Source organism: Enoplosus armatus, chromosome 13 (genome assembly GCF_043641665.1).
Source record: "Enoplosus armatus isolate fEnoArm2 chromosome 13, fEnoArm2.hap1, whole genome shotgun sequence".
In the NCBI taxonomy this organism is placed as follows: domain Eukaryota; kingdom Metazoa; phylum Chordata; class Actinopteri; order Centrarchiformes; family Enoplosidae; genus Enoplosus; species Enoplosus armatus.
Genome location: NC_092192.1, coordinates 16,391,185 through 16,413,776, shown reverse-complemented (window position 1 = coordinate 16,413,776; position 22,592 = coordinate 16,391,185). Strand labels below are relative to the sequence as shown.

Here is a 22,592-nt window from a genome sequence, read left to right as displayed (position 1 = left end):
GCGCAGATTGAGAGCGCCATGTTTTTACCAGAATTATGAGAGTATAAGGACTTGAACGACTTCGTTTGTTTACCTGCTTCGCGATATGTCTGCAGCGATGCTGAGGTAAAAACGGCGGAGTGAAATGCGGTTGACTACGACAGAGTAAACGTTAACAGCGAGCTAGCTTAGCAACTAGCTAGCTGTGTGAGCTAACCGCTCATTAGAGCGATACAATAGATAACGGTAATTCTATTTTAATTAGCTACTGACTTAAATTACGTATTGTTAACAGGCATGTAAGGCCATGTGGGTTCGAAACACCCATTTCTTGACGGCTTAGAGGTAATGTTAGCTAATCTTTAGTAGCTATTACCACCTGAAAGATAACTTGGGGTGACCTGAACGTAACCTTAGCTAGCTCAAAATAAAATGTTACACGCAGTTGACAGTCTGTTAGGTGAGGTACACCTTGGTACACAAACAGTCCTGCAATAAGTCCCAGCTTTTGGTCATTTTATCATGGCTGTTGTTTGTGGTGCTGTTGAATTTGAACGGCGTCATGCTGAAAGGTGTTTTCTAATAACGTGTTCACGCTATGTATATTAATCAGGGTGTACTAAAAACTACAAACAGTTTAGTATAACGCAATACAGATCAACAGCATCACAAAGACCCTCGAAAATGACCTCAAATATAAATCAACACCTTTTTAAACTGAACCTTATAATCTCCACGAAGGTAGGAGTTATTGCTGTCACATAAAATAGTATTAGTTTCTGCCTTTTCAATAGAGAGCCCGAATCATGCCACCATGCTGCAATAAGAGCTGTAGGGCTTGAGTGGATAAAACCCACTTTAGACCTGCTACACCCCCTGCCCAAGTAACTAGGGGGACAGTCTTTGTAAAGTCGTTGTAAATCTCTGGACAATATGGAGGACTCTATATTGTTTACTGCATTCTGTAGAAAAGATGTCCTGCTTCACAACACCTGTGGAAGAATGTATGCATGAACAGCTTCATTAGCAATGTTAAAATCCTTTTCTGCCGTCAGGTCATAATCTTAGTCAGTAGCTGTTTCTCACATCAGAGGCTGGATCCTCTGAAGCATGCAGCCCATTTAGGTCCTATGAGGGCTCTGAAGACCAGACTGAGCTGGTGCTTTTTCCCCAACTTAGATGCAGCTTTACAGACACCAAAACACTATGGAGCATTCAGGTGTTTTTTTTTTCTCAATTTCTAAGTCCATTATTGCAAAAGTTAATCACTAATAAGTTGCCCTCAGAAGTCAGCAAAGTACATCAACACACAATACCCAAGTTTACACTATAAGTTGTGATGTTTCACTTCTACACATGATGGATTACTGGTAAAAAAGCATACCACGTTAATGGTAAAATGTCAACATAATTTTCTTTTTCTTTCTTCTACTTTGGTAACTGCCTCTGATTAACATTGGCGTTCATGCCTGTCTTCTGTTTTCATTTCCTGTGGTGGCTTCTTTATTGGTCTAGTGATATGTGATATGTTCATGTAATGACTGATAACCACTTGAACACAAGTATGTGGTAGGTACGTGTTCACATATTTCTAGACTTTCAGAGTTGATGAGGATCACCTGAATGCTCCATTAAACAATTCATTGATGCATTATAAACTGAGATACTGAGAGCTTTAGAGTTTAGGTTGTGTCCTGCAAATTAGGTCAAAAGCTGCATTGCTTAGCTGCATTTGAAGGAGCCTTTGAAATGGGACGGTCTTGTCAGGTTTCATTCATCACTCTCTCAAAGCTGAAACAAAATACTTTGTGAAACATGATATTTTCTTTCCATATTCCAACATAAATTGATGTCTGTTGTACTGCTGTATTGGACTGTAAAAGTTGAGATGTAAATGTTGAATGTGTATTGAGTTGATGCCAATAGTCTTGGACAATAAACTAGTTGATTCCACTAAATTCACTTCAAATTCTGTTCATCAGGCTTTTAACCAACAAGTTGATTAACCAGGTAGCTATTTCTAACTGTCAAGTTTTCCATAACCGCACTCTTTTTTTTCTTGATTGTAGCACCACTACCAAGCTGAATGTATTGGTCAACAAACTGCACGAGTACTTGGCTCATTCCACGGTTGAGGACAGCAATGGCACACCAGCCTCAGAGGATGCTCATGGTACAGAATCTGATTAATCTAACCATGAGCGATGGAAAAGTTCTCATCATGTTTACATGTTTAATAAACATTTTTAACATCTTCTGTTCACAGGTCTCTCAAACAGGAGCTGTTCTGTAGGAAACCCAACAGGTCATGCTGCGGCAGAGGTAACTGACCATTCTTGGTGATTGCCATATCCCTTATCAACTTTTGTACATTGGTGACACTAATGGTGACAGTAATCTCAACCTTAACTGAATCCAGCACAAAATTTGGTCACATTCAGAAATTTAATACTTTTTTCAGTTGCCTCAGTTTTAATACAATAATGACAAGACTTTAAGTATATTGCCATGTTAGAAACCATGTGAAGTTGTAAAGCTCATGACAGACAAGAAGTTAAATTACTGCTTTAAATGTAAAAAAAAAAAAATGATAATGTTGTATACTAACGCTTTATTCACAAGACTCAAAGTCTCCTTTAATTAAATTGTTTCCATAAACTAGCCACTGAGTGAGCATCCCCCTTTGGGACAGTGCTGTGATGGTTTCAACACTTAAAGTGACCCAGATTACCAGTAACAACTAAACTAGTGAACTTTCTTGCTTTGTAGGCTGGAGTGGATAACAAATACTCAAAGAGGTGAGTTGGCATTTCATTTATACCCTGCAAGCGTAGATAAGCATCATAGTATGAAACAGTCCAGATTTAATGCAGCTCATTGCTGAAAATAATGTATGTTGTACTAAAGTGAATGCAGTATATTGCAATTATGATGCACACCATTTGTGCTTAAACCAAATGAAAGTTAGAAACAATAGTCTTGATAATCATATTGAAGGATAATGATGACTTTTCAGGGCCATTAGCTTATACTTGGTTGATACTTTTAAAAACATGGATAACCCGCTGCCTCCTCTTTTACTGTCCAAGTAGGTTGCCAACCTGTGGGAAATGGACTTACGTTTTTTCTGTTTCATTGTTATCACAGAAAACCTTCTGTTGTCATAAAGCACTCTGGACTGGATGAATCTGGGGACTCGAATGCAAGTGAGGACTTGGATTTACCAGTCAGCACAAATGGTCACCTTGATATCACTAGATTGCCAAAAGGTAGGTCTTAAAGTTTCCCTGTTATGTCCCTTATTTACTCTGCCTCATAGCCTTTTCAGTGCAAATTGCAGTGCAAATGATAAATGGTCAAATATTGCCAGTTTTATTATTGGTGTCCTTTGTGCTTCGGTACAGTCATGTGTAAGAATTTGTGTTTTTGTGGACATTTTGGGCGGTGTCCTGGGCTAGAACACTTGTCGTCTACTTGAGTTCTTAAGTACCTGTAAGTGTTTTAGTCTTTCTGACTGCAAGACCTGAAAAATACATTTAGGTTGACACAGGTTGTCATCCTAAATGTGTTTTTTTGTCTGTAGGGTATGTAGGTCTGTCCCCATCTTTAGATTATAATTAGATATTTAATAATGATGGAATACCTTTGATTTATTTGTGGTATGTTTTGTGTACACAGGCACTGTACTAGTGAGGCCTGAAGCTGTTGATAATGGAAGAGATGACTTCAGGGGTCCGGAGTTTCGCAGCCGGAAATCAGGCGTACTGCGGAAAGAGTTTACAAGAAGACGTGGAGGTCAGTCACCACTGGTGTCATAAGATTGCACATCACTTCATGATTACTCAGACAGTCATTTCTTCAACATAATAGAACCTTATAGTGGGCAACAAATGAAACAAAATAAAGGCACTTGTTGGGGTACTCATCCATTAATTGCTTGTGGACAAAAGACACTGAAATACCACTTTAGTGGTCAAAGCAAGCTTCACTTTGTCTCTAAATGCAGCTTGATCATTATTGTGTTGTGAGAGAATTCACTGATACTCTGACAAGTGCTTCACACTCACTCTGCACTGCTTACAACAAGTTTTTGCATCCTAACCAGTGATCTTGCTCATGGACATCTTACCTGGAGAATGTGGTGGATTTAAATAGAGATTGAACAGGGCAGTCTCACACCTTTTTAAGCAACCCATCAAGCCATAATCATAACCATTATGTTGCTAATGACAGTGATGTGCTTTCATAGGAGTTGAACACATGGGAATTGTCAGTTGCACTGCATGTGGCCGACAAGTTAATCACTTCCAGAGAGATTCCTTCTATCGACATCCAGTTCTGAAAGTACTTATTTGCAAGGTGAGTCGGCTTTTTTATGTCAGAAAGAAATCCTTCAGATTCATTATTCAGATGCAAGCAATTTTATTTTTCAGTTTTGAGTGTCATTGAGTGTTTAGTAATTGTTTAGCAAAATATTATATAAATATTATGCAAACTAAAGCCAGTGTGCACGTTAGTCACTCAGTGTCATTTTATATTCAAATGGATAATACATATACTGAGGTAAGTCTGTGTGTCAACAACACAGCAGTTTGACTGATATGATTAGTCAGATCAATATTTAAATTATTATTGAAGGTGTTTGGTTTTAAGAAATTCAATCAAACAATCATTTAAACGACCCATTAGAAATACTTAATCATTGCTAACAAGCATATACAGAGCAATTTATTGATTAATATGTTATGGAATTTAGAGTAGATTTGTAATGTTTATATAAATTCTTTGCATGTTTCTACTATACTTTTTGTCCAAGCTGTCTGTAACTCTTTTATTACATGTTTTGTTTTTGTCAGTCCTGCTACAAGTATTACTTAAGTGATGACATCAGTAAGGACGGAGATGGAATGGATGAGCAATGCAGGTAGGCTTTGTTGTATTTAATATTTGAACTAAACATTTCTCTCAGCTAAGCTTTTATCAACTGTATTTATTATGTCTCATTTTTTCCTCATGCAGATGGTGTGCTGAAGGAGGCAACCTGATCTGTTGTGACTTCTGTAGCAATGCCTTCTGCAAGAAATGTATTCTAAGAAATTTGGGAAGGAAGGAGCTGTCTGGCATCTTGGAGAGCAAATGGTACTGCTATGTATGTAGCCCGGAGCCCCTTTTTGACCTGGTGATGGCCTGTGACAGTGTCCTAGAGAACATGGAGAGTCTGTGGCACCAGCAGCGCAGGAGGAACCGAGTAGAGCCGGAGAAATCTGAACTTTACACCATGTTGCCACACTTACCACAAAACATTCCTTTGGATAAATGGGATCACACTGGCATGGATGGTAATGTGGTGTTCAACTATAACACACTGCAAATTTCTAAGGATATTACCAAGAAGACCAAACATTTAGTGGACTCAACAAACATCTTAAACCGAACATTTGTCAATTTCATTCATTCTGTGACAGCGAACAAACAGACACCTGGTGTTCGCAAGCTGTATCTGAACTCTTTTTTGTCAGTAGTTAAAGGCTTGCGAAAATCACTTGCAGCTCTCGAAGATAGCCTGAAGGAAGAATTCAGCGATTTGGATGTGTTGAGCTGTTGGGAAAAGTTCTTTAGTGAAGACTTTGATGCACAGCCTGTAACACAAGCAGACACAGAGCTGGATATCTCTAATGAAAGATGCTTAAGTGACTTGCAGAAATTGGCAGCTGAACATTTGGAGGATGATGATTCTGACTCCAAGGGTTTCACAGATAGGAGAATTGCACATGACTGTCCTGGGGAAGACATGGTTTCAGATTCACGTGAAGCCAGACAGAGGGCACAAAAGATTGGTCTGAAGCCTTCTGAAAGTGGGGTCAACATGACTAAAAAACTGGTAGTAAAACTTACACCTGTACCAATGGAGCTGGAGCCATCCTCTGACGCCCCGAAGAAGGAGGAGGACATCCACATGAAGGATAAGAAGTCAGAGGGAAAAGATGTATCGGAAGATGAAGAGACAGGTGTTGGTGCTAAAGCTGACAGCAAGATGAGCAATGACAACTCTAGTGCATCTCTACACCTAGAAGAGGAACAAGGTAACAGACGGTCTCCTCGCGTGAAGACAACACCTTTGCGTCGACCAAGTGATGTCAAGGCCAAAACGTCTCTTTCAGCTGCAGACAGTGACAGTGACTCTGACCCCGAGGAAACCCCCAGCACAGTGCCAGCCAAAAACACTGAGGACCAAAGTCTGAGCAGAGCAAGAGATGACTCTGACTCAGATGAAGTCCCTGCAGCTCTGCTTGAGCGAGCAGCTATATCACAAAGCTCTGACGAGCCCCAAAGTAATGAGGAAGGTGGAAAAGCTTCAACTAAGGTGGCCAAGAAATGTCTCTTTTGGCTCACTAAGAACACCCCGATCTCACCGGAGAAGATGCGCCGCAAACGCAAGATGCTGGACCGTTCCCCTGAGTCTGACAGAAGAGTAAAATCTCGAGGGGAAAGTGGAACTGATTCGTCTAGTGATGATCAAAACTCACAGAAGAAAATACACTTGAATACGCTGAGGTCAATAGGGAAGCCTCACCTTGTCAAGAGAGAGGATGAAGGTGTGACCAGAAAGCAGAGTAGGATACAAGCTGGGAAGTGTAAGACTAAATCTCGTCAGCAAGCAATGGAGTCGTCATCCTCATCAAGCGACGATGAACATGATGATGACTCTGGGAGTGACGGAAGTGATCAGAAGATGAAGCCAATCACTGAAGATGTGGCCTTACTGGGGGCAGCAGCATTCCACCAATCATCAGGTGAGTCTTATATTATAGATCTTGATGTATATAATAATAAATATATCTTGTCAACGGTTGTTAGAAGTAGATCACTAGTTTACTACTGGTGGAAAGCTAAATTGCTAATGCTAGCTCCTACTCCCCACTGGATTTATTGGACTATGATGACATGTATTTGTCATTAGTGTGAGTGTTAGCTGCATGTGGCTCTTCAGATCTTGGCTGTTTAATGTGTTGAGCTAAGCTCTTGGCCAACACATGACATTGTTAAAAATATAATTTAAAGATCCACAACTGTGTGGATGTGTTCATCCTACATTCCCACAGGACTAAGAATGCACATATCTCAGGCCAGTGGTTCCCAAACAGGACAGCGGGAAAAGCAGAAGGACGACTCAATGAAATTGATAGGGGATGCCAAATGTGGCTTGAAATTTTGAATTGTTAAAAACTAATAATGACTAATAATATTATTTACTTGCAGCATTGTAATAAAATTTTTGCTGTTAGGAGGCTGTAATTAATGTTATTAGTTCAACCTGTGCTGCTCAAAATGTCTGCTGTGAAAGAGATGTATGAATCTCATTCACTTTTGAACAATAAAGAAATAAGAGTGCTTTGATGCCAACAAGGGTATCAAGATTCATGGTAGCAAGATATGACGATGCTCATCAAGGAACCACTATCTTCGCCACAGGTTGCCTCAGGGGAAGTTGTCTGTGCCACATTGTACTTAATGAGCTCCATAGAGGCAGTTCTGTGACCTACAGTCAGCGCATTTCTTATGGGATAATAGATATGAAGTAGTTTCGCTTGGCATGTCAGTATAATGCACCTTACAGTTCACCCGTGGTGGGTGAACGGGTTTTTTTCTCTGCTGAAACAACATGACTTGCTTAATTAAACTTTTTTGTTTTTGTTTTTGTAGGAGATGAGGAGCAGTCTGGGCCCTCGTGGGCAGCAGAAGATGATGATGATCCAGAAAATAGGTATGGTTCAAAAAGTCCGGATGTAGAGTTTGTAAAACACCATAGGTGTGGAAGAAGGGATGCAACTTCGAACACTGTCATTAAGACTCCGTTGCAGTCTATTCAAACAAGACCAAAACGTAGCTGCAGTAGAGCCCCAGCGATCAAATACACATTCTAGAGGTGCACTGTGAGACTGGAGCTGGCTTGTGAATGATGAGCAACAAACTCTGCTTGTCTGTTTTATTTAGTGTACAATCCGGTATACATGTAAATACGAGAGATACATTTTAATTAAGATTTTTATCATTATTATTTCTTGTATTACCATGCTTGTATTCTTATATACTAAGCTGCCCTTAAAGAGGTCTGAGCATACATTTGAACAATGAACGACACTTTGCCTTACAGCTCAACCTGTTAATGTATTAGAGGTTTGTTTTCAGTGACAGTATTCTAACATATTTAGAAAGTACTCTTCTGTGTTATTACAGAATGCGCAAAGTGCTGCTCAATGTTGTCCTCCATTGAGCAGCACTGTAAACTTAAGTAAATGGAAAATTGTTATTTATAGGTGAAGTATAAAGTTTGATGCCTGCCAGATTGTCTGCACATATTTACATTTCAAAAACAAATTCATTTTTTTGAATCTCCAGAAATTATTAATTGTGAATATGTTTTGTGTTCATTTGTGGTAGACAAGGTGTGCAAAGTTGTAAGCATGTATAAAACTTTCATGCTTCACCTTGACAATCACCTTTTGATATTCTGGTCTAAAAGGAACCCTACATGGTCACAGTTACAGTGTGACAATTTCATATCCTCCTGAGAACCAAGGGAAAAAAGTGTCTTACAATTTCTGTTTTTGTGTGATTTCCTATCTATTTGGGCCTAAAAAAAACACCTTACAATTTTTATTCTTTTAAATATATTTTTTATTTTAATAATAATCTAACATGATCATAAAATGTAATACATTAGCCTGAAACTAAATAAAACATACAAGTTAGTCGTGGCCCACAGAGCAAGACGACTTTGCTGCTCCCTCTCTGCCTCTGACTCTCATCAGATTCTCCTGCATCTTCTTCCTCTCCTTCTTCATCATCATCTTCACCTATCACAGGCTGATACTCATCCTCCTCATCCTTTTCCTCATCTGAAAGCTCTGCTTCACTTCTTTCTCCTACAACAATGTGCAGTCATTAAGTACATTAAAATGGTCCTGGTGTCCACTACAGTTGACATTCATTAAATGCCTGTTATTTCAAAACAGAAATAATGAAACTGTTTTCAGATGTAAAAATATTGTTCTTAACATGTTTATGAACAAGAATATATATAATTATCATGGTAAAAATAGCAATAGATAAAGAATATTTGACTTACCTCTCCTCTTTCCATAAAATGTGGTTGTTGGTATGGCAGCCATCTTGATAGAGGAAAAAAGTAAAGTTCCCAGCATGCAAACCCATCACATGACACATCACTGGAAAGCCCAGGATGTCCCCTACAGAATACTATAGGGCTTGGAAGGGTAACTCCAAATACTTAAGAAAGATACAGGTGAACAAAATGTCCATTATAAAGGACATAAATGAATGGGCCGGGTCTCAGGAGGATATTGCCCTAATTAGGATAAGCTGGCAAAAGGATTGTTTGTTAAAATGTCCAATATGAAGTACTCGGCTCTCTGTAAATACACAGAATTCAGCATCTGAGTTCATTAAGGCACAAAAGTTAGATTTCCTTCCTGCCTCAGCCCCTGTTGATTCTAGCCACAAAATACATTTCGTAATTCTACTACCAACATGACTTCAGCTTCACTTAGGGTAGCATTTTCATGAATGGGCCTGGGTTTGATGCCAGTGTTAATGCGATATTTCAGAGTCTGATTTCTTCCTTTGTTTTGAAAAAGTCTGTAAGGGATGGTATCATTAACATCTGTAAATCTCAGGATTTGTTATAGACTACTCTCAGTCACACTGACAAAAAGTTGGAAAATGTGTAAGCCTAGAAACATTTTCTGGTAATAAACACCCAACCCCCCTCACCCCAAACACCATAAACAGTTGTTACATTTTATTTCCATTGGTGTTGAGTTTTATTGTATGCAAATCATGGTAGACACTGACGTTAACGGCCAATTGCAGTAGATGCGATTTGTTGTGCATGTCAATGACATTCCTGGTGTTTGCACTTGGCTACCATGATGAATAATAAATTTCATTGTGACATAATACTCTATAACCTGGTATGTAGTCTCTCTTCTTTTGAAACTAGTTCACATGCAAGCTGCTAGCTCTGGAGTCGAGAATCAAACAAGTTTATTACTGCTGTTCCAGAAACTACTACTGGGCGACCGACACTCCCGCAATCACACCTAATATAGTTCAGAGCAGGCTTTATGGCAGATTGACACTCACTGGATGTCTTGACTGCTCGTTTGTACTAATTGAATTATGTCAGCACGTGAACATACGTGCATCTGACTTATTCAGTGTACTGGCTTCATTGACTATGTCAAGAGTCTGAAGTTAGAAACACGAGAGCCAGCTGCTGCTTCCCCGAATGATCATAAAGCCGATGAGATTACTCCCACTGTAAATATTTGGGCTATGACGGGTGGAGCTGTCGCTCAGCTTGCCTGTTTATCAATTACATTGATATATTGCTGCTACTATTCCCTTTACACGTATGCAGCACTGACCTGTCTTGTCTATCTTTTAGTGTTGTAATATTTAAAGTACACCTGGTCAAAGTGCTGTTGAGCTTGGGGACATGTACTTTTGCATATACGCAATATGCCACAGTGATATTTTTTCAGCTGTCTTTTTCAGGATTTGTGTCCCCCTACCAAAGTTTTATACTTGTAGATTTCAGAGATGGTGTCACTTTGTTTCTCTGACCGTGCTGCTTTCACAGAGATCTTCTTAAAGGGTTGGCTCACTCAAATTACAAAGGCATATTTTTCCCTTATGGTACCTTTTAGGAGTATCTAGCCACACACACAGTCTCCGTTTTATCTGCTGAGGTTTTGAGATATCCGTCTGAGGTTTCTGACACCGCCCAATAAAACAGAGCTGAATGAAATGTTGTTATTGCTGCTCTGAGGAACAGGGCAGGGTTTGTGCTGAGATGCGTCGGAATAGGAGGTCATGTGACATACGCTGACCCAGAAGGACTTTTCCTCATACAAAACATTACAAAATATGTAGTTGTAAAAACAATGAAGAAAATCTACTGTCACATGCGTTCAGAAGTTACTCTTTGTGTAATTCGAATTTGGCCATGAGTGCTAAAAAAAGTCACCAAAAGCTGCATCAACACATTGTTTTCTTGCCGTGTGTGGGCAGCGCAACCTTAGTTATATGTGTGTGATATGTGCCCAGTGAGCAGCTTTAATTGGAAAGAATGGGCACCACCTTGGAACACTGTATAATGCATCCATGCTCAAAGCACTGAGGAATGACTTTTGAACTTTTTTGAAACCTTTTATTCCAGAGAGGATGTCCTGGATAATCAAAATAATCTAGAGACCTCACTGTCAACAGTGTTCATCAGAGCCATACCAGTGTATTTGAATGTTTTACCCCACTTTCTATACACAGAGTGTACATAACTGCTGACTCTTTTCTAAACCATACTGTTGCTTTTAAAACTGATGAAGGAATTTTTATCATATTTAAAGATGCAGAGACCCTGCTTGACAGGTGAACCCTGCTTTCAAATGTTACTTAGAAGGTTGTATATCTGAGAATTGAGAGTGGGCTGTGAAACAAAAAACACTGTAAACCAAGAAGCGACCAAATTCACATCATTAATGATATTCATTTGTTTCATTCCATGTTTTTTCCAGGATTATGAATGTAGAGTTGTTAGACAGTAGTCACTAAATTCTGGGATATTGTAGCCTACTATCAGTACCAAGTCTGTTTTCAGCTGTGGTGATAGCAAAACGTTATTTTTAGAAAAATGGTCAGCAGAAATGTAAAGTTTACGTTGTTTGTAGTTAGTGGGCAAAAACATGAAAGTACTTTTGTATTCCTTTGAAATCCACACAGCATGCGATTACCAATGGCAATAATGCCAAATTCATGTGTGGCTGTATGTTAATTTTCTTCAGTGTTTTCTGCTTTTTCTGTTTTGTCCCTTTCCCAGTTGAAACGTGTCAAATGAGATCCAAGGCTCTGCTCTGTCACTGCTGTTGTCATCTGGCATTGCTCTACTGTAATACGACTTTTACAATAAACTCTCATTGGACGTTGGATTTAATGTCATTGAAGATGGCAGCTATTCTCTGTCCAGTGATCTGCACTGACAACCCACTTTGAGATCAGGATCGGACCTTTGTGCGCATTGCAGGTTTCTTGGTGAGAAAGGGTTCATGCAGGACGGACAATTGACCAGAGAGTAGACGAACTTGAGCCAGACCCATGTAAGCTGATCGCCTCTTGGGTATCATGGGTAATTACATGTCAGCCCTGTGTTGGGAAGTGCGTGTTGAACACAGGTAGATGTAGAATGGGTGCGTAACTGTACGTAATAATTAGTGGTCAAAACATATGGTATTAAAACCATAACCTTTGTACCTTTTACAAAACATCATGTTTGTCACAAACTCTATCAGATTACTCATTTTTGAAACTAACTTTATGCTCCACTGGAGTGTAAAGGGGTCAATAGGTGGAATAGAGTTTCATAAGTAAACGTTCATGTACAGACTGTGTTAGTAATTTGCTGTTTTTGTGATGCACAGGGCCCCCCCCTTAACACAATGTTAACTGGCTGGTAGTACCAGATGAATATGTTGCCTTCCAGTCAGCTCTCAGTTTGTGTTCAAAAAGCCTATAGCTCTTTAACTGTCAATCAAGATTTATGTCATTTTTATTTTCATTTGGAGAAAAAAATGGACAAAGCAAAAAACGTTGTAGGAAAAAAAGGAAAGTATCCCTCCCATTCCCCAAAGGGGAATATACTAAAAATATGTCTGTTTTTTCTGTGTAGAATACTTGTTTGTTGTAATAAATTCTTACACTTAAAAGCGTCTCTGTCTCATTTTTATCTTAAGTGCTTCCAGTGTTGTGGCAGTTCACTTAAATTGGTCTTCACCAGCAGAGCTTTATATTGGTACATAATGTGGCTTTACCTGAAGGGACTCACTAAAGATATATCTGATCACATTTATAATAGGTTTTTTTTAAGGCTAACAGCTCAAGGACTATTGGCTCCAAACCAGCACTAGAAGAATGATCTTTGTTAAATATTGAAGTCTAACTGTTATTACACTTTATTGTGATTTTTGCCTTGAAGTAGAACAATATCCAGTTGAAGACAATGTTACTGATCATGAAATGAACTTCAGGTACCTTTTCTTTCTTTTCTACTTTTGAAAGAATCGCTAAGAAAATGCTTTTGGCCCAAATCAAAGCCAACTACTCCTCGTGCGATGATATCACCTCGGATGAGGAAACGCAGGAGGATGACTCTGAGTCTGAGGGTGCCAAGAAGGTCAGACAAGGCAATGAGGATAATGGAACAGATGAAAATGGTGAGTCATTTTTTCAAAGTAGCACATTTTTAGCTTTTCTCTTGTGCATCTTTGTTTATAAGCACAAGTATTTCTTTCCAGTTCCAGTTTTAGTCCTATTAACTAATATTTTTCCAGTTGTCAGGTGCCTTTTGTGGGTTATAAAATGATGATAGAATATATCTCTGATACAGGGATAGACTTGGCTTCAGAATCATCTGACATCTCGTCTGATGGGCCCAACTCCAGGCACCATCTTCTCCGCCACAAACTAACCTTAGAGGAGGCAACATCAAATGACAAGGCCGTGGCAGAGAGTGAAGTAGGAAAGCAGGAGAGCAAGAAAAGAACCGGCAGCAAACACCAGAGCTGTAAGGACACCTCTAACATTAGAATCATATCTGTCTGAACAGGGAGTATCTACCCATCTCTAATTTCTGAATTTGATTTCTGTCAAAGCTGATAGTGAAAGTGATGGTGAGAGTATCGAGTCAGAGCTGGAAGACCTTGGGATGAGTGAGGAGCTGAGTCAGTCGGAGGATGAGGCCGGTGAAGATGGACTCAAAAGGTATGTGCATTTCAGCTGCCACTTATCAATGACTTCAAAAACAAAACAAAAAATATGTGTCTGTTCTGATTTTGAATTTCAATTTGCGTTATACCCCTAAAATGACTTCAACTTCAATGGCTTCACTGGGAAATGTACTCAAGTCCTTTAGTTAAGTAAAAGCATGGACATATAGTGTTGTTTGCCTTCTGTTAGAATACAGGGACCTGGATAATCTGATTCAGATTGCTATGTTTACTTCTGATAATGTTACTACAGTACCAGTACTTCAGTATATACTATGTACATGTACTTAGTTAATTTTCATTTCTAATGCTGTTTTCTGTTTAGTTCCAGATTATCCACAAAAGTGAAGGAGTCACCCCGAAGTTACGAACAGAAGAAGCAACAAGTGTCCTACATTTTGTTGTCTGACTCCAACAGTGAAAAGGTAGCAGCTGAGTTATGTTATTTATTAACTATTATAATCTTAAACTCTATCTCCCAGGCGAGGAAAAGGGGGTTGTCTTTGGTGTCTAATAGTGATATTGCTTGTTGGATCTTTCTGTATTTGAGCAGAGTGATAAAGAGGAAACAGATGAAGTGATGAGCGACAGTATAGGCACCCCCAAAGGACGCAAAAAGATCCGCAGAATCATTGAAGATGTCAATCTCCGTGCTGAGACCCAGGAAGCCCTCCGAGAGGAGGAGGAGCGATGCAAACGGTTGGCAGATAGGGAACAACAGATGGAGGACATGAGAGAGGTACTGCATACACAGCAGGTCAAACTGACCATTACACCTCACTGTGTTGATGTTATATCTCGGTAGACTAAATGCTGACCCTGTGTCATTGTTTTCCAGATAATTGTCATAGAGGATGAGTTGTCCCAAGTAGCGTGCCCCATCACCACCAAGCTGGTCCTGGATCAGGACGAGGAGACCAAGAATCCTCTCGTTCAGGTGCACAGGAACCTTGTGACGAGACTGAAGCCTCACCAGGTGGACGGTCAGTTTGTGCTCTCTTTTCACTCTCACTGAGGAGGACATTGTTTTACACTTATGCACAATACTGACATGTTGATGCCAATAACAGCATTAGCGAATACAGTTCCTGCTTCGCTCTTTATGCCAAACTTCACAGACAAAAACCGTCTAATCATTTTTTGAGCAGTAACTAATGTAGACTTTCACAAATCTTCACATCTTAGCAGCATATTTTTACAGTTGAGTCCCATTTTGCGTTCAGACAAAACTTACTTACCGTGTTGTCTTTCTCCAACAGGTGTCAAGTTTATTTGGGATAGTTGTTGTGAGTCTGTGAAGAAGGCCAACTCTTGTCCTGGATCAGGCTGTATACTGGCACACTGCATGGGCCTGGGAAAGACTCTGCAGGTGAAGACATACACATATCCACCTCCAATATTCTCGTTTGCTTTGATTTAAACGGATACACCAAACATTTTAGATATCGCTAGCTTCACAAAATTACAAAGTGCGCCCTGAAATTAACATGATTTTTATGCTTGCTACATGTACATCGCCCATCTTATACTATGCTTTATTGTCTGTGGTCTATGCTTTCATACTCATAGCTGTGTTATTTTATAGGTGGTAACATTCCTCCACACCGTGCTGCTGTCAGACAACCTGAAATTCAGAACAGCCCTTGTCGTGTGTCCGCTTAATACTATCCTCAACTGGGTCAGCGAGTTCAAGAAATGGCAACACAGCATGGGACTGGATAAAGTGCAAGTATGTAAAGCCATTCTGGGCAATACTAAATATTGTGCCTCACATGCTCTTATGTCTCACTCTTTGTTTAACGTGTACATATGTGATTATTGTTCAAACACACAAATATGTCACAGGTTACAGAACTGGTGACAATAAAGCATCCTCCAGAACGACTCAGAGCTCTGCAGAGGTGGCACAGAGACGGAGGTGTTATGATAATGGGGTATGAGATGTACCGTATCCTGTCACTAGCCCAGAAAATCAACGATGAGGAGAATAAGAGAGAGTTAAAGAGCATACTGGTGGATCCAGGTACATTAACTGTGTAATGGCATGATATTATTAAAACATTTTGTTTTATGTGTCATTGCTTTGCTTATTGAAAGTGTTTTGATCTGTCTTCTCTCCTGTGTGTTTTTTTTCCCCAGGTCCAGACTTTGTGGTTTGTGACGAAGGGCACATCCTGCGCAATGAAGCGTCCAATATCTCCAAAGCTATGAATAACATCAAGACCCGACGAAGGGTGGTGCTAACAGGCACACCACTACAAAACAACCTGGAAGAGTGTAAGTCTGCAACACGACGTCATGTTAGATACTGCCATGTGGTTACACTTTGCTTTAAGTGATGTAGAATATAATCCAACCACAGTTATGAGAATTGTGATGTTTTTCGAGTATTCACACTGAGTGAATGTGTGACAATAGAATGAATTGTTAAAGTCACCTCAATTTAAACAGGGTGTGCGGTAATGTGCAATGAGACCTGTCATCTTAATATGCGTTTAAATTTCCTACCTGATATTTCTTTGGCTGTTTGACTGTAGTGTTGGTGCCTTTTTAAAAGGGCTGTTGGCAGATTATTGTGTTTTCTACTTCCTGACTTAACTATAGTTGTTCAAGATGTAAAACAAGTGAGTTTGCTCAAGGTGAATTGGGTTCCCTGATAAAGTCATAACAACTGGAATATTAGCGCTTTTTGGAAAACTAGCCGACAGTTAATTAGTTTGTTTGCTGAAACAAAAACACAATATCAGATGTCATTGATGAGCCAAAGCTGCAGTACTATAACACATTGTGCTTCACTTTTAGATCCAAGTTAATAAATGAAGTGTAGGCATGACGTTTTCACAGATATTTCATTTTAATACATCCTATTGATACACCATATTTTGTTCCCACAGACCACTGCATGGTCAACTTCATCAAGAAGAATCTTCTGGGCTCACTGGGCGAATTCCGAAACCGCTTTATCAACCCCATACAGAACGGCCAGTGTGCCGACTCCACACCAAAAGATGTCCGAATCATGAAGAAGCGAGCACACGTACTTCATGCAATGTTGGCTGGTTGTGTGCAGGTAAAAAAAAAACTGTATACTGTGTGTATATGTACATCATACAGTTTGGTTCTATATTCTCGCTCTTACAACCCTGTTTTGTCTTTTTCTTAGAGAAGAGATTACTCAGAGTTGACTCAGTTTCTGCCTCCTAAGTACGAGTATGTGCTGGCAGTGAGGGTTTCCCCACTTCAGTATCAGTTGTACCGCTACTACCTTGACCATTTCACTGGTAAGAATCTGTCTCCACATAAGAAATGCAGATATACAGTAATTATAGAAGAACATATAAAAGAAAATCTTAGATTGGTGTCATTTGTTATCCAGACTGAATGTTTTTTCTCTGAAATGATAGATGTCTCTGAAATCTGCATATTTATTGGTCAAGACTGTGTTCATGAGTGTTTTCCAGAGCTGTAGTTTGGCCTTACTGAGTGTTGCTTTGTTTAATTATTGTTTTAAATTATTACTTATGGACTATTTTTTCCCCATGTCATAGTCTACTAATTGATAAAGACTCCCGCGCACACTACTTACGACATGTGACATTTACTCATAATGTAACTAATCCAACTCACTAAATCATCAGAGGCTGAGATATGATCATCATCAGCCAATGAGAAAAGGAAGTAAAAGTCAGTAATGGTGTTGTCCTGCACATTTGTTTTTCCAGGTGCGAGTTCCATGACTAACAGAGCAAAAGTGAGGACTGGAGCAAACCTGTTCAAGGACTTTCAGGTGCTCAGTCGAATTTGGACTCATCCCTGGTGCCTTCAGCTCAACTACATCAGCAAAGAAAACAAGGTACCAAAAAAATCACCTTGAACGCATGTAGATTCCTTGTTAGTCTGAGGTAAGGCAAAGCCTTCTTAACTGAACTGTAATTGCAGGGATATTTTGAAAAGAAAAAAGCTAAAGCGGCAGCTCTGCTGAGAAATGAAGAAACCACTGTGGCTGAGAGGTAAGAAATGCTATGCTCATAATCACAGTTTCACTTCATTTGTTTCTCATTAAAGCTTCTGCCTTTGTTGTGGCTTATGGAAATATTCATGTTCAGTTTGGCTAAATCAGGTGGACACCATGCAAATAGTAGAGTCATTTCACGTGTGATCAAAGTCATAGGATGCATCGAAGCAGGCATACATATGTAAAGTTGTATATTCCTGTAATTCTAGTTTGATAAATGTGCAAAACTTTCCAAAAATGAGGTATTGTGTGGGTTGGTGGCAGACAAGGCATCAACTTTGGAATACGTAACAACAAAATGTGAAAGAAATAAAGAGGGGTATGAGTACTTTCTGAAGCCATTTATATACTTTTAATAAACTTTTTTTGCCCGATGTAGTGGACTGAGAGAGACCGAAGCAAAAGAGGGGAATAATGCTGACAGCAGTGCAGCGGTTATTGTTGATGTGTCCAAAGGCACTCCAGCAGTGGAAGGTATTGAAGCTTTATTTGTCTCTAATACTCCAACTCTGTAGCTTGCACACTAATGTAGTTTGTCCTGTGTTATATTCTGTGTAGGAGAGATGGCAACCATTAGCTCCAGGTCTCAGAGTCTAGATGAGGGCTGGTTCAAGAGTCTGATATCAGAAAGGGACGCCAAAATCCTGGAGCACTCAGGGAAGATGGTGCTCCTGTTTGAGATCCTCAGAATGGCTGAAGACCTGGACGAGAAAGTGTACGTTTCTTTTCTGATCTGAAGAAAGTGGTCTGTCAAGATGCTGACTGGTCATCGCATCTAACCAAATCCATCTTCTGCACTTTCAGGCTTGTGTTCAGTCAGTCCTTGATCTCATTAGACCTAATCGAGGATTTCCTTGAGGCCTCTCACCATGCCAGAGACCCATCATCATTCAAAGGTATTCTGTTCATGAAAAGAAAATATGAAAGCACCTAGGAAAAAAAATGTCTTCCTTGATGGTACTTTACGTTTGATTTTTGTGCTTCATTGTTCTCACAGTTGGCAGCTGGATTAAAAACATTGATTACTATCGTCTTGATGGTTCCACCAATGCTACATCAAGGACGAAATGGGCAGATCTGTTCAATAATGCTGCCAATGTTCGGTAGATGACCAATCTTTCTGTATTGACTATACTGGAATAAGAATGACACAGATTCTCTTCTGATTGTATTTTATTGATCTTTATTTTAGCGGCCGATTGTTTCTCATCTCGACGAGAGCAGGCTCACTCGGTATCAACCTCGTTGCTGCCAACAGGGTCATCCTCTTTGATGCCTGCTGGAATCCCTCATATGACATCCAGAGCATATACAGGGTGTACCGCTTCGGTCAGCTCAAACAAGTGTTTGTGTACCGCTTCTTGGCTCAGGCAAGCTCACTGGTCTTCATTCATAGTAACTTGAATCTGACTGTTTGTGATAAACAGAAGAGGAAATGGGTTAGTCTGGTAATTAACTGATTTAACAATATCACTGCAATATTCAAAGTAAAAAGCATAAACTCTGTGCAAAAACACACACTTGGCACTTCTCTTCTTTTGGAACAAAATGTAAGGCTTCTTGAGCTGCAAGTCAGATACATTTGAGGTTTTATGAGATGAATAATTGATCAATGGAATCGGTGCAACAATATTCTGTTCTGCTACATACATTTATGTCCATTTTGTTTTGACTTTCCCCCAGTCTTTAATTTAAGAAATACTGGATAGTTTTGTTTTTCTGTGGTCAGTAAAAAATATTCTAATGAAACTGATACATGGCTGTTGACAGGCTCCTTTTAGGTTATATTCTAAAATTTCAATTCATGACCACTAATGTTTACAGAAACAATAAAACTATGCACTATATATATATATATATATAACATACAATTCATAAACAGCAAAAGGTGAGCCAATTCAATCATCACCATCATTATACCAACAATTCCACAAGAATGAATATATATATATATATATATATATACTGTATATAAACCTTTCAGTCCTGTTTATTATTGCTGTCATTTTCATCACCAGGGCACCATGGAGGAGAAGATCTATGATCGTCAGGTGACCAAGCAGTCTTTGTCCAATCGAGTGGTGGATCAGCAACAGATTGAGAGGCACTTCACCCTTTTTGAACTGACTGAACTTTACACATTTGAGCCAGACCTGCTGGACGACCCAAACTCTAAGAAAAGCAAAAGAACCACCTCTGTTGTGCCAAAGGTGACGTCACCATCTTTATTTTCAGGTTTCTGCTGCTTTGATGCCCTGAAAATATAATACACAGCTGTCTGACACATGCGTACACGTTTTGTTTCTGTTTCTCAGGATACAGTCCTGGCACAGCTACTACAAACATGTAAAGACCAAATAGTGTCCTTCCACGAGCACGAATCTCTGCTGGACCATAAACAAGATGAGGAGCTCAGTGAGGCAGAACGCAAAGCTGCCTGGGCCGAGTACGAGGCCGAGGTAAGAGCTGAGCACTGCAAAGCATAAATCATCATGAGCAGGGCTCTGTCTAATGCTAAAGATTTATGCCCTACACTTTATACACTGTTTTTTATTATATTTCTATGTGCTTACTGTATGTAAATGTATGTTTCTTCCTCAGTCAAACCCAGCCAACCTTCCCGTCAGCTCGAGCCTGAGCACCTTGGAAATGAAGACCAATGAACAGCTGCTGGTATGAATAAATATCATTTTCTTAAACCTTTTCTTAGAACTGCTGCTGGAGACGCTTGTGTTTTATACAACGTATTACATAAAAAATGTCCTTGCAGGAGTTGCTTAACAAGAGCAGAGCAAATGTATCGGTGGCCTTCATGTCACTGCAGAGGATGAGGTCTCACAGTAACGAGGACTACATGTTGCGAGTGGTGAGTGACCTTAAGGTGTCATGGTCATGTGGTGAATGAAAGTATTTTTAATAGTAAAACAGTGTGATTTTCAAAGATACAGTATGTTCATAATCATGAATGGTTATTTTATGAACTTTATTATTATACGGCATCAAGGTGCCCCCTGCAATGGTTGTTCGATCTTCCAACTTTGTGTTTGAGCCTTGAGTCAGAAGCTTTAGTTTGAGGTGTGCTTTTGCCTCCTCCAACCAGCTTTGTTGGTCATCTGTTGACTGACGCAGTAAGCATACTTTGAAATAATGAATCAGTTGATTGTAAGACGACATGAGCATTTGAATTTCTTTCAGTGGAGCATATAAAATGCATTGCAGCACATTACTTGTTAAGTAGTAGAGGATGCAAATGGCTCCTGACACCAACCTTATGTCACAGTTAAGATCAGTTGTGGTCATTTATTTATGTTACAGCGGCAACAGTATCCTCTGCTGCTTGAGGCGGCGGTTCAGATCAAAGCTCTGATTTGGAAACAGTGTGACCAGAAGGAGCAGGAACGAAGACAGGCCTTTTATCGAGACGTTCTTGCACAGCAACAATCAGTAAGTCATTTTACACATGTGAGAGTGTGTATGTCTGTACATACATGTGCAAATAGCCTTTCTCACGTTTCAATCACATCCCTCCACAGCTCACACTCAGCATTCAGGCCATACTGAACAGTCGACGAAATCAAGTGATGCCGGCGACAGTGACCACTGTGAACCAGCCTGGACAGACCTGAAGAAAATCATGTTTTAGTGGGAAAAGAAACTGATGCCTTTGTTCTTCACCACATAGGGACCTTGTTTCATCACTGCTCTGCCAGTGAAATGAATGTATGTTTTACCAATATGGAAAGAGAAGCGCACACTAAGCTCCCGTAGCATTACAACGACATAACAACGACATATCATCAGATGTTATAGAAGATATAGGATTTCATGTCCTCAGTAGCAACGTTCAGGTGCACTGACAGTTTTGTTTATTAATTTTAGTACTTTAACTTACACAGGATATGTAGGTAAGTTGCACAAATGTGCTTTATGAAGAGTTAAGAAACAGGGTAGTTCAGCTGCTTCATACCAGAAATATTGTGAGTTTCACTGTACATGCCTTACTATTTAACTTTTTACTATTGAATTATGGCTAACATGATTGTTACCAGTTGTTATGATTCAGTAATAAATTAACAAAATAACAAACTGAGTCTTGGTATTTTATTTTTATATTTGTCAACTATCAGCAAAATTCAGGCCGTGGCAGAGTTAGCAAATGTTTAGAGCAAAGATATTTTTGTTAGTGTTAATGATGGGAATATCTCTTCACTGTTTTACTAAAAAAAGTCCCATAGGAATATATTTTAATTGTGGTATTGTTCGGGACGATGAATTTGTAATTTTTTGCAAGGGATATAATTTCCTTGTCTTTTCACCACCCTCTGAAATCATATGCATTTTCTGCACCTATGTATCTTAGATGTTATGAATATGTGAAGCTTGCTACACAGCGTCAGTGCTGCATTAACCTTCTTCATGACATAAACCAACATAAGGCGTTCATGCCTCCCTCCCAAGTATCCCCGTAGAAACAGAGCAGCTGTTCAGACACTGAGTTGTTCCCCTGAGAGGAAGGCTCGTGCCCAGAAGTGTATTTGTTAATTAATGAAAGCAAGCCAGCTGCAGTGTTGGAAACCCTTCAAGGTTTCCCTTTAGGCTCCACTTCAACTGACCTTAGTGAAAAGGAAAGTAGTGTGTACAAAACTGTACAGGCCTGGAAAGGATCATATGTATGTAAAAAAAGAGTCTTTACACAGAGGATACATTTCTTATAAATTATATTTTTTGGTGGTATAAAAGGCATTAGTCTGGGG

The 22,592-nt window shown here is 39.5% G+C and overlaps 1 protein-coding gene across 1 annotated transcript; it reads left to right on the top strand.

Moving 5' to 3' along the window:
- Position 1: 1 nt before the first annotated feature.
- LOC139294918 (transcriptional regulator ATRX-like) lies at positions 2-21,862 on the top strand. The gene is made up of 35 exons (XM_070916917.1): positions 2-105; positions 2,049-2,152; positions 2,231-2,301; positions 2,749-2,777; positions 3,127-3,248; positions 3,658-3,774; positions 4,229-4,338; positions 4,836-4,903; positions 4,999-6,773; positions 7,684-7,744; positions 13,117-13,271; positions 13,445-13,621; positions 13,710-13,818; positions 14,149-14,248; positions 14,377-14,562; positions 14,662-14,806; positions 15,083-15,192; positions 15,409-15,552; positions 15,669-15,846; positions 15,963-16,100; positions 16,718-16,893; positions 16,987-17,104; positions 17,546-17,676; positions 17,763-17,833; positions 18,218-18,312; positions 18,397-18,553; positions 18,643-18,734; positions 18,836-18,941; positions 19,031-19,208; positions 19,857-20,048; positions 20,154-20,297; positions 20,440-20,511; positions 20,609-20,704; positions 21,154-21,282; positions 21,372-21,862. Exons 1-35 carry the CDS (start codon positions 86-88, stop codon positions 21,462-21,464), a joined length of 5,769 nt encoding a protein of 1,922 aa, XP_070773018.1. The 5' UTR covers positions 2-85; the 3' UTR covers positions 21,465-21,862.
- The last annotated feature ends 730 nt before the right edge of the window (positions 21,863-22,592 follow it).